The sequence below is a fragment of the Vicia villosa genome, unplaced genomic scaffold (genome assembly GCF_029867415.1).
Source record: "Vicia villosa cultivar HV-30 ecotype Madison, WI unplaced genomic scaffold, Vvil1.0 ctg.000011F_1_1, whole genome shotgun sequence".
Classification (NCBI taxonomy): domain Eukaryota; kingdom Viridiplantae; phylum Streptophyta; class Magnoliopsida; order Fabales; family Fabaceae; genus Vicia; species Vicia villosa.
This window is the reverse complement of record NW_026704941.1, coordinates 1,183,306-1,195,827: the sequence shown is the minus strand read 5'-3', so window position 1 is coordinate 1,195,827 and position 12,522 is coordinate 1,183,306. Positions and strand designations below refer to the sequence as shown.

The following is a 12,522-nucleotide window of genomic DNA, read 5'->3' as shown; positions in this document are numbered from 1 at the left end:
ACTAAATGATTGACAAAATCATGTAATAATTGATATGTGTAATGTAATGTTTGCAAAATTTTAGTTAAATTTTGGTTCCAAAAGGGGAAAAATAAAACTATTCATTTTTCTGTTTAATTAAATCCAGTTTCCTTTCTTTTTCACTCTCCTCTCCGTCGGCATTCCCCTGAACGAGAACCACCGAAAAACTGTACACACGGTGAGATTCAAATCCCGATCCGAACCGATACAAAATGGCGACGAACCACCCCATAAAGATCGCCATTCTCGGAGCAGGCACATTCGTGAAGAGTCAGTATCTTCCACGACTCTCAGAGATCTCCAATCTCTTCCATCTCAAAGCTATTTGGAGCCGCACCGAGAATTCCGCGAGTAGTGCTGTGGAAATCGCTAACAAACAGTTCGGTCAAGTGGAGTGTAAATGGGGAGATAACGGTCTTCAGGATATCATCCAAGATCCGTCCATTGTTGCCGTTATTGTCGTTTTGGCTGGACAACATCAGGTGTGTTGCTTTTCGTTAACTCATCATTAGATTGTAGATATAACTTCAATCATATTAGAGCTTAGAATTGATTATGGACGTCTAGAATTGATTTTGACGTGTTTGGTTGTTCTGAGTAGAATTGATTCTGCTTTCGAGAATTGATTCTAATTTAAGTTAATATTTGTATATGATTTGTAACTTTTGAGTCTAAACGCACCGAAACTCACTTCTTACAAATTATCAATTGTTGCAGGTTGAAATCTCACTCAAGATGTTGAAGGCTGGTAAACAAGTACTTCAAGGTAATGCTTATTGCAATTGTAGTGTGTGGTTGATGGCATTGGTTGGTGGTATGCCATCAAGGTAATGATTATTGCAAATGTAGTGTCTGTGTGTGTATTTTTTTCTTTCTTTATGAGGAACAGTTTAACATTTGATAATCATTATTTTGATATTAATCTTTTTGTGCCGCTGACTATATTTCCTCTGTATTTGGATGTACTTATGTGTTGGATGGCTGATTTTCTGGATATGAAGAGAAACCTGCTGCATCTTGTAAGTAGTAGCTCTAACTTTTTTGGGGTATATTCTCTTTTACTATTAATACTGTTGTTCTTTTTCTTCTTATTTCTTTTCTTTGCATGATTCTAGGAAAACTAGAGTATAGACCATCCTTCTTCATTTGCACGCGATCACTTGATTATGTTACTGACTTAATTTAGGTCGCTATGAAGATTTGGTATGAAAGACATTGAATGTAAAATTCTTCTGTACGATGTAATAATACAGAAGTCAAACTGAAACTTTGTCGCGTTTAGGCATTTTTTAGAACCTGCACATTATGCCACTTATCTATTGAAATTTGCTTGATTTAATTTAAAAAGTAAGAAACTGACGATGTACTATTGGTTAAGAATGTAATTACATTCAAGTCTTGCATTGCATCAATTTGGTTTGGGTTTTGTGGAAAAAGAATAAGGTAAGAAAGAAATATTGGAAAAGAACAATAAAGGTGATATAGCTGCTTCTAAACTCTCAACATAATTAAACATTAATCTGATACTGCAGGTACAAATGAGCTGCAAACTGCATTATCTGCCTACAAATCGATTTCTGCTGATGCTCCTGGCCATATAATTTGGTCTGTGGCTGAAAATTATCGTTTTGAACCAGCCTTAGTTGAGGTATTTTTTGTTTCTGCTTTGACATTTTAACCTATGAATCTGGCTGTCCATTCACATAGTCTTTTGGCAGGGCAAGAAGCTAATTGCTGACATTGGGAAAATGATGAGTGTCCAAGTTATTGTAGAAGGATCGATGAACAGTTCAAACCCATACTTTTCAAGTTCTTGGAGGCGCAGTTTTACTGTATGTGCTTTGAAATTAAGTTGCACATTCAGTGTTTGTTTAAGTACAGGAGAGCATATGTCGAAGCTTTGAATCACTTAATCAACTCTACTATAATTTAATAACTGAAGAATATGTTTCCTAAAATTACACACTTTATCAAAGTAAATAATAAGTTTGAAATTTCTTTCTCAGATATGAATTCTTTTTAGTTTATATGACATAGCCGATGATGGAGTACTAAGAATTTCTGACCTATATTCATTAACGTTCATTATGGTTTTCTGTATTTCCTTAATCAGGCTAAACCAGCATGACTATTTAAAATTCTGACATTTTTTGCATAATTTTGTTTTCTGGCAGGGAGGATTCATTCTTGATATGGGTGTGCATTTCATTGCGGGGTTGAGAATGGTAATATTCAAGATTTTACCGTATAATCCACAGACTATTTTATTCATTAACTCACATTCTTCTGAAATTCTCAATGCTATTTTTGTGAAGATAAACTCTGATTATCATCGGTGTTATCAATCGGTACTCTCTGGCATCGAAATCTTAAATTATGAATGAACCTCTCTTTACCAAAACTTTCTTACTAATGCTTAATCTGCCAAAACATACTTGAGTATGGAAACGCAATTGCTTGTCTGATTTAAACTTTTTTGCGAAAGAATATATTTTGAAATGTTTATAGTTTCACATCTTATTGAATGCATAAATTGTGTAAGAATTTTGCTTTTACTTTAGCACCAAAACAAGCCTCAATCTGTAAGTTTCTTATGATTCTAGAAGTTGATGAAATTTCCTGCCTACTTAAAAGGTAAAAAAATGAAAAGAACTGATGTACAGCTCTGATACAGAGTTACTTCTCTATTAGAAACCTAGTAAAGAGGCCATTAGGCTTTACATCTATATAATGATTTAATGGCCGTCTCCTTTTATTCTTGATAGCTTGTTGGGTGTGAGGTGGTTTCCGTTTCAGCCATGACATCGCATGTGGATTTGATCTTACCACCACCAGATAATTTATCATCTGTCTTGTAAGCTTCTAATTTCCAGAGATAACTTTACAAACACTCGGCCAAGAAGTCTGAAAATATTTTTGGAATGTTTTTCCTCAGTCATTTGGAGAATGGATGCTCAGGAGTATTTGTAATGGTTGTCTCCTCCAGATCACCCAAGGCATGTGGTAAATGATAGCTCATCTTACAAACACACACACACACCCAAGGCATTTGGTAAATGATAGCCCAACTTACAAACACACACACGCTTTCCATATATGTTCATTATTCATGCATTTTTCGTTCAAGTCTTTAATCATGGCATTAAACACATTATAGATCTTGTGGCGAGTTGTTGGCATGAATGGAACCCTTCAAATTGAGCGTGGATTCCAAGGACAACATGGATACCTGGTATATACTATAGTTATAAGTTACATTGTAGGTTTTCATAAGTAATATCTTAGGTAGATCTGAACTTTTCAAATCACTTTCAGTTATCTTCTTTATTTTCTGACGTTATGATGCTATATAGATTTCATTATTTTCTGACGTTATGTTGCTATATAGGTTTCATTATACGATGCTAATGGACAATGCAAAAGCTCATTTTTTCCGTTCACTGGAGTAACTGAAGAATTGAAAGCTTTTTTTAGTGACGTTTCTGAAAACACCCTCAAGGTAATAAGATTCTTGCAAAATGCTTCCACATATCCACCTTCTCATTTTTTAGTTTCGTGTCAAAATCCTGGCAAATATTTTTGTTCATCACGTTCCTTTCTTATCCTCAATTAAATGCAAGTATGTATTATCTAGTCTAATTTATTTTCATTTTGCAGAAGGGTAGTGAGTTTGTGCCCGAGCATCGCCTCTCTTTTGTCGAGGGTGCAAGAGACGTTGCTCTTTTAGAGGCAATGCTTGAGTCTGGATCAAGGCAGGGCGAGCAAGTTCATGTGAAAAAGTTTTGAGGTAATCATATAGCTCTTTGCACTGGCCTCTTAATTCAATATCTACAAATATTTACAAGTGTAGATGAACAAGCCAAGCCAGTGGATCAAGGCAGAGAGATCAACTTGATTAGATGAAATTGTAGGATTTGTATACATTTATTGAAATTATTACTTGTATGCTCGAGCTGATGCATCTGAAACTTCTAATACCTCGATGCTTATTATTCAAAATAATGCAATGTAAGTTGAGCTTATTTTTTGGTCTAAATATTCAAGGCCTAGAACTGATAAACCTGCCATGAGCTTATTTTTTGGTTTGAGCTTCACATTTTTAAAAGCAAATAGCATGTTAGCCAACTTAAAGAGTTTTTAACAAATAGCATGTTAGGCAACTTAATGTAATGTGTAACATCTCTGGCTTTTGCTTAACTCAAAATACAAGTGCTTGCATGATTTCAGAGTGGAAAATTCAAATTCATAGATGTTATGCAGATATTAAATGACAATAAGCGACACTAAATTCTCCTGGAAGGATATAGATATGGTATCTCTAATCAAATTGTTGTTGATGAGAGTAAAGTTGTTTCCCATGAGGATTGATATGTATTATCTTCTAAAGCTGGCATCGCCAAATGTAACTGAAAATACATAGAATAAAGTTGCAATTATATATCTATCTATCTGATCTATGAATTATACATTATTTTGTCTAAAACTAAACCAAACCATACTAAAAATTCACTCGAACTCAACCGAATCGTTTCAATTTACTAAGAATTGAACCAAAATTATTGGTTTGGTGTACTATTTCGAAATTCCGAACCGTACAAATCCGTTAGAAAACAATTTTTTTCCAAACCGAACCGTTTATCAAAGAACCAAACCGTTAAGTTATATTTCAATTTTTTTTAAATTTTTTTTAACTTGTTTTAAACATTTTTCATTTTCAGTTTTAGTTCGGTTTGGATTCAGTTTCAGTTCGGTTCAGTTTCAATTACGGTTTGGTTCTAAAACTGTTTGTGCATAATGATTTGGTTCACTAATCAAACATAACGGTTCGATTATTTTAACTTCAGTTCGGTTCGATTCGACGGTTCGATTCAATTCTTGGATTTTTTTGAAGAGCCAATTTTTGGATAAAAAACCAATTTCAAAACAATTAAACGGATCCAAAAAGTTATAATTTGGGAGGAAAAAACAAAAGTATGAAATCCACTTGTATTTTGACAAGTTTTTGACAAGCTTTTATAAAAAATTTGTTTAAGTTTTGACCCTCGATAATAATCTCCATACTAATGTAACTTGTTGGAATAATCTTTATTTTGAAAAAAATGAAAATATTTCCTATAAAGATTGAATTTATTTTTATAAACCACTAATATATTAAAGAAAAATAAAGATACAACAAAATACTAAAGAGGCAAAACCTGACTCAATCAAACTATAACAAAAGTAGTTAATATTTTAAACAGAATACAACTGACATGCTTGATTTAGTCTTAACAAAACACAAAGATCAAAGGGTACAAAGCCAATTTTCAAAGAAATACAACAAAGCCATGGATATGACAGTATGCAAAAGCATCATAAATGCCAGAGTGACTCATAATTGTTTCAGTATTATCAAGTAGGATGAAAATTGGACTTATATTCATTATATATACTCAAATAATAACTATTTAATAAAGTGAAAACTCACATTTAAATATTTCGGAAATGCATTTTTGAAGCAGGGATAAAATGGGATTTTCGCTGGGGGTGACCCCCATAGGAATTATTTGAGTTTTCACTTACATAATTCAAATGTGAGTTTTCACTTTATTAAATAGTTATTATTTGAGTATATATAATGAATATAAGTCCAATTTTCATCCTACTTGATAATACTGAAACAATTATGAGTCACTCTGGCATTTATGATGCTTTTGCATACTGTCATATCCGTGGCTTTGTTGTATTTCTTTGAAAATTGGCTTTGTACCCTTTGATCTTTGTGTTTTGTTAAGACTAAATCAAGCATGATATATTTTATATTTGCTATCTATAGAAATGTCTTTTTCATCAAAAAGGTACCATTGGCCAATGAATCTTATGAATTTTTTGGTATATTCTTGTTTGAGTCATTGCGATAACGAAACTATAACGGCCTGCAAATATATGTGGGATAGTGGGAGACTAACCCTTTTAATCCAATAATTAGCATTTCTTCTTTGACAATAACCCAATAATTAACATTAGGCAAAATATTTTTTTCCCCTTAATTATATCTTAGAGTTTAGATTGGTCTCTTAATTTTTTTTGTTACCTTAGTTATTTAACTTTTTAATAGATGCATATGAGTCTTATCCATCTGTTTTCCTCAAACGTTAGTTTATGTTAGTGTACGTGGCTGCTGAGTTGTCAATGGTACATCATCTTCCTTATTTCCATCGTGCTTCTTCGTTTTCCACTGTGTTTATCCGTTTTCTACAACTCAAATCAAATTAGCATAATATTAGTTTTCTTCATTTTCATCGTTTTCTTCGAAGCATGAAGTTCGGCCAATGTTCATCGGTTTTGAAGCAGAAGAACTCTGACAATTGTGATTCCAGTGTATACACAAGCTTGCGATGGAAACCTACTTGTCATTGTCGAGACATAACAATGATTCGTAGGTGTTTACCTTGGAAATTGGTAAACAACGATAGTCTCTTTTTAAAGGTTACTTTGCGAGATCAACTAGGGAATCTCAAGACAACGCTTCAATTTTCAGAGTGTTTTAACAAGAGTTATAAGTAAATTATGTTGTAAAAGCATTATGTTCCAAAATGTTGCTGTTGAGAATAGAACCTGGGACCTTTAGGTCTATAACAACGGTTGAGTTAACTAATCATTGTGATATCGCGCACGCTTTCCAGTATACTACAACGGTCCCAAGACCGTGATTGTAAGTAACACATTTACAACAACACTCTACATAACAACGCCAAGACCTACGTGATTATATATATATTTTTCAACTGTTGTTAAATGTCTTTTTCGTAGTAGTGGCCGTATTCCAATCTTTTATGATAATATTGCTGCTATTTGTTTGACAAAGAATCCAATTCAATATTCAAGAACTAAGCACGTTGAAATAAAACATCATTTTATTAGACACTATATTCAGAAAGGTGTGGTAGATATATAATTCATTAATGCTGATCATTAATGGGTTCATATATTTTCCAAGCCTCTAGCTATAGAAAGATTTGATTTTATTAAAAAGCGTATGAAAATGTATTTTATATAAGAATAGTGCTTGCTTTTGAATGGAGGATCAGAGTCTGTTGGTGATCAGAAGCCACTATGATCAGAGGCTCTGAACTAGCCTTTGATGAATAGTAGCCTCTGAAGCATCTTAGCCTGTGATGCTTAGAATTTGATGATTTGTCTCTGATAGCATATAAGTGAAAAATATTTGAACTTCCTTTTTGACACCTATCCCACTTATGTGACACGCATATGAAAGGTTTTTTTATGTGTGTATTAGCTGATGCCTTTTAACCGTTGGATTATGATTAATTGCTTTGAATATTGAGTTCCCCCTTTGTCATTAATTTTTGTTTTAATCAAAATTGAAAAACACTTTTCACTTAAAGCACTTTATTTTGTTTACACACGTTTATCCCTCTCACTTCACAACCCCAACTTTCATTACCTTCTCAGTAAAGCAACCTATTTTTTTTCATAAACTTCTTTAGAACCCTAAACCTCATTTCAATGACGTCTTCTTCTTAACAAGCTCCTATGGTAGTTGATTCTGGAAAGGGTTTTCAAATTAAGCCAAGAAAAATGAAGGTTAAAGAGAATGATATCAAGATGTTACTGGAGCAGATGGTGGATTCCAAATCTTTCAGGGTTAATGGGTTTTCTCTAAGGGAGTATTTTGAAGTTCAAGGGTGGATACCTTACTTCGAAATGCTGAATGGTCCTACTTACCCCTACCTGGTTAAAGATTTTTGGGTTAGGGCAGAAGTCTTTGATGAAGTTGCTGTTGATTTTGAGGTTAGACAGAAAATTGACGAGGATGAAGAAAATAAAGGGAAACCATATCAGTATATGAAAAACCCTCTCCATTAAACATCATGACTGATAATGATCAATTCATGGAAACTATACCAGAAGAACACCCTAACACAACCTCTATCCCTTAATACCAAACTATAACATCCTCAAGCCCCCAATCTTCATCAACCTTAAGCTCTAATTTTAATGAATCAGAGTTTAGGCCTATGGATGTCACACCCCTTCAAGCTATTCCTTTGGAAACCACAACTTCTGAAACTCTTCAACCAGTAGTTGAAACCAACCATGTTCATTCTGAAGCTGAACCCATTTCTAAACAAACAATTCAATGCCAAACAAACGTTATTTAACATGACCCAAAACCTGAACCTGGAGCTGAACAAGCTATACAAGACCAACTCAGATTAAAACCACAACCAGAACCATAATCTCCTAAACATCAAACCCTTCCTGAACAATAAACCCCTCCATAGGTACACTTTTCCCCTTTAAGAGAAAAATATGTTGTATCATGATCTGGCACAATAGCTTTCTCTTTCTCTAAAGATAGACCTTCACCTATCCCTTCATTACTTCACCCAACTAATTATCTAAGCCCTCCTTCTCACATACAAACACAAATGGAAGAATTTAGGACTTGTATCTTTAATAAGGTTCATGATCTAGTTGCTGAGAGACTCATAGCATCTGATTCCATTTTATATGATGCTAAGTGGGATACTATTAGAACATATATGGATACAGTTCTGCAAAATCTGAAGACTTTCTTTACTGATTATGTAGCTTCTTCTAGCCAGAAGAAAGAGCGATTAAAGGCTGAATTAACGTCAGTAGTTGCTAATCAAGAGGCTATGGGTGCTTAACTTCAGACTGGAGTTGCTCGTCAAGGTTCTCTAGTCAACAAGTTGTATGAAATGGATGCTCAGCTCAAGTTAGTGGTTGCAAGGAAGAATGACATGGGATCTGATATTAAATCCATCCCGGAGCTTGTGAAGAAACCCCAAGCTTTAGTACTTAGCACCTTTTGATTGTTTTTGACTATTTCTGAAATATTTTGGTTCTAAAAATCATATTTCCTTGGTCTAATGATATTTTTCCCAGTCTCTTTTCTTATTTCCTTTACTTGATTTTGTATTGATGACAAAAGGGGTAGTAAGAAAAATAAGTATTTAAGCGCTTGAATCTAACAGTTAATAACTAGTATATATATATATATATATATATATATATATATATATATATCCTTAATCTTATTTTAATTTTTATTCTAGTCTTAGTTTCCCCTTAATCAATTATTCATTATTAGCTCTACAAAGCGACAATATATTACAGTAGATTGATATCGGTCTCTGTGAATTTGACAATATTTATATTACTTCGATATTTGCGTACACTTGCGGACGCATCAAAAGTGAGATAGTTGTTGAGGTGTTACCTTGAAAGAGATGATATCGAAAGCCAGCTCGTTACACATTTCGCCATAAGAGGGGGCACAAATGGGTTAAAACAAAGCAACCGAAGGAATTGACGAAGTTGAAATAAGTTGTAAACACATAAGAAGAGTTATCAAGATCTACGAGCAACAAAAAGGGAGATGGTGACCCCATGGCTCCCTATATATTCTCCAACAAAGGAAATTGTATGATCCACAATAATAAATATTGTGGAGCGTGAATTGTGACTCCAACGGCCGAGTTCTTACTTCATATTATTCATAATACTCGATAACTCTAGTATAGGAAGACATAATTGCGCCAGGTATATGGCCACCCATCGAGGTTCCCTTGCTAAATGTTGCTAATCACGAGGGAGATATTTAATGCGTTTGTTCCCAATGTTATTGATGTACTTTTGAATCCTTTCCACTTCCTTTTACTTGAATTCAGACTAAAGACATGCATGACAACCCCTCATTCTACAAATATGAACAAAAGCTTGAGGGATAATTATTTTGGGTGGCTCGTAAGACCCACGATGAAAGGTCCAATAACAAGTGTTGCATGAAAAAATGCACGGAATAGGTGTGAGACCTCACCCCATCGAAGAACACGTGGTTCTGACCTCCAACACTCTTCCCACCATTGGATCAGACGACCACCCGCGTGAAGTGTCAGATGTCATTAAAACGTTTTTAAGTTCCGCCTTATATAAAGCACAACACACGTCATTCCAAATATTTATTCATTCATACATTAAAATTACTTTTACACTAACTCGTGTGTTGGAGTAATAACTTTGCATATACTTTCTATTCAACCATTCGAAAATCACTCGATAATACCGAAATAATTATGAGTCCCCATGTGGCATTGATGCAATGTCTTAGCACACGTGTCACATCCGTGGCTTTGTTGTATTTCTTTGGAAATTGACTTCGTACCCTTTGTATTTGTTAAGACTAAATCAAGCATGAGATATTTTATATTTGCTATATATATAGAAATTTATTTTTCATCATAAAGGTAGCATTGGCCAATGCATCTTATTAATTGTTTTTTGGTATATTCTTGTTTGAGTCATTGCGATAACGAAATTATAACGGCCTGCAAAAATATATGTGTGATAGTGGGAGACTAGCTCTTTTAATCCAATAATTAACATTTTCATTTGACTATAACCCCAATAATTAACATTAACGTACACATTTCTAATCATCTTTTATTTGACTTGTTAATAACCTAATGTCACTGTTTTCAGAAAATCATTTTTGTTAAACGAGTTTACTTTCATTTTATAGGTACATTTATAAGTCCTGCTATTGCTCAATAATTAAAAAATTATGGAAAAGGAAAATTCAACTTCCAAACTATAAGTGGAAATATCAACTTTTTTAAAATATTGTATCCCATGTTGATAATATGAAGTTTTGTTGGATACTCTGCAAGTAAAATTAATTTAAAAATTTATTCTTTTTTAAATAATCAAATGTAAAAATGACATGATTTCAAATAATTAAATAATGAGTATGTACCATCAAAATTCTAAAAAATGTATATTATTTTTTAAAATAGAGAAATTCAAAACTTTACTTAGTCTATTTATTTAAACGAAAATGCTATTCTTACACCAATTCTTACACTTACACCGTATGTACGGACGATATTATTCATGTACGGACGACACTGTTCATATACGGACGAATACTATTCATGTACTGGCGAATACTATTCATGTACGGACATTTATTTTTAATACCTGGACGTGCATTAACCAACTTCATTATTGCATTAACCAAATTTTTACACAACATTAAACAAGTTTGATGACTGCTAAAAATTATTTTTAATACCTGAATGTTGCATTAACCAACTTTATTACTGCATTAACCAAATTTTTACACTGCATTAACCAAGTTTGGTGACTGCTAAAACTTATTTTTAATACCTGAATGTTGCATTAACCAACTTCAGTACTGCATTAACCAAGTTTTTACTCTGGATTAACCAAATACGATGAACAGTGTTTGGTGTAATAAATGGTGTAAGAATAGCATTCCTCGATATGTCTATTGATATGTCTACCGATCTATGTCCACCCACCATGTATGAAACTTATAGAATATCAAAAGGCAATAACGCAAGATTAAGCCAAACATGAGCGAGTTCAAAGAGATCGGTTCGAATTTGCTAACTCAACTACAACTCATATCATATACCAAGTGGTGGAAAAATACTCTAACGAAAATCGAAAAATGTCTCTCAGATCTCGAAAGTGAATTTCCGGACGCACCCTTTTTTTCCCAAAACAAGTCCTGAAGTGAATCTCACCCCATTTTTCTCCAAAATTTTGTCCGGAGATGTATTTCTAGATTCACCCCATATGCACCTCATACATTCCTCACTAAAACACCTTCAATTTGACATAAATTCGTCTATCGGTTGGACTAATTCCTTGGAGGTTCAGGTCTTTTGCATACAACCGAAAGAGGGAAAAAAATAAAATAATAGCAAAGAATTTCCTTAGTCTATAGTTATACGGTGTAATAATGGAGTTACGATATTGACGATATTGGTCCCCGATAACGGCGCCAAAAATTTGATGGGACCGCAAGTGCACGACTTTATCGATTTTGGTATAAAAGATGTCGAATTCCACAGAGACCAATTGACAAGTACCATTATCTATTATCATGTTGTTTATTTAAGGCGGTGCGATTTGGTTTGTTCATGTAATTGGAAATAAGAGGTTTAAAATGAATTCTAATAACGAGAGATTGAAATGTAATTCTCGTCGACCGTTGATACTCACAAAATCGTGTTTTATAATTATAAGGAGAAAATATTTTTTCACGGGTAAAGATAAAGTTAAAGGAACTGCTCGCTTTCATGTGTACGGTGTCAGATTTCAAACTTGTAATTGTCCGCTTTCGCGTGTACAAATTTTAAATAATCAATTCATACTCAAAAAACTATTTAGTAGAAAATTAATTTAGAGATTCTGGCCGCTTTTGCGTATCCGGTATTAAATTTTAAACGTATAAATATCCGCTTTCACAAGTACGACTATAATTTTAAAATCCCTTTTTGGAAATTAATGTTTTCTAAATTAATTTGAAAAGCATTTTCGCGGTAATTAAAAATTAATTTCTGAAATTATTTTCAATCGGTTACCGTTTCACTCTTTTGAGCTAAAACTAATATCGCGGTGTTTTTACTTTCTTAGCAAACTTTTAATAATAAAAATAGA

At 33.4% G+C, this 12,522-nt stretch overlaps 1 protein-coding gene across 1 annotated transcript; it reads left to right on the top strand.

Moving 5' to 3' along the window:
• Positions 1–83: 83 nt before the first annotated feature.
• LOC131621745 (dehydrogenase FPY6) lies at positions 84–4,057 on the top strand. Its single transcript, XM_058892789.1, has 11 exons — positions 84–503; positions 739–787; positions 1,023–1,040; positions 1,554–1,669; positions 1,740–1,853; positions 2,196–2,246; positions 2,787–2,875; positions 2,957–3,017; positions 3,179–3,253; positions 3,410–3,520; positions 3,679–4,057. The coding sequence occupies exons 1-11, from the start codon at positions 234–236 to the stop codon at positions 3,805–3,807; spliced, it is 1,083 nt and encodes a 360-aa protein (XP_058748772.1). The 5' UTR covers positions 84–233; the 3' UTR covers positions 3,808–4,057.
• The last annotated feature ends 8,465 nt before the right edge of the window (positions 4,058–12,522 follow it).

Bases quoted from the DNA above. Each gene is read 5' to 3' on its own strand.
- LOC131621745 (XM_058892789.1), top strand. From the start codon at position 234: ATGGCGACGAACCACCCCATAAAGATCGCCATTCTCGGAGCAGGCACA. The intron at 2,876-2,956 runs GTAAGCTTCTAA...GTTTTTCCTCAG, and splicing joins GATAATTTATCATCTGTCTT to TCATTTGGAGAATGGATGCT. The intron at 3,254-3,409 runs GTATATACTATA...GTTGCTATATAG, and splicing joins AAGGACAACATGGATACCTG to GTTTCATTATACGATGCTAA.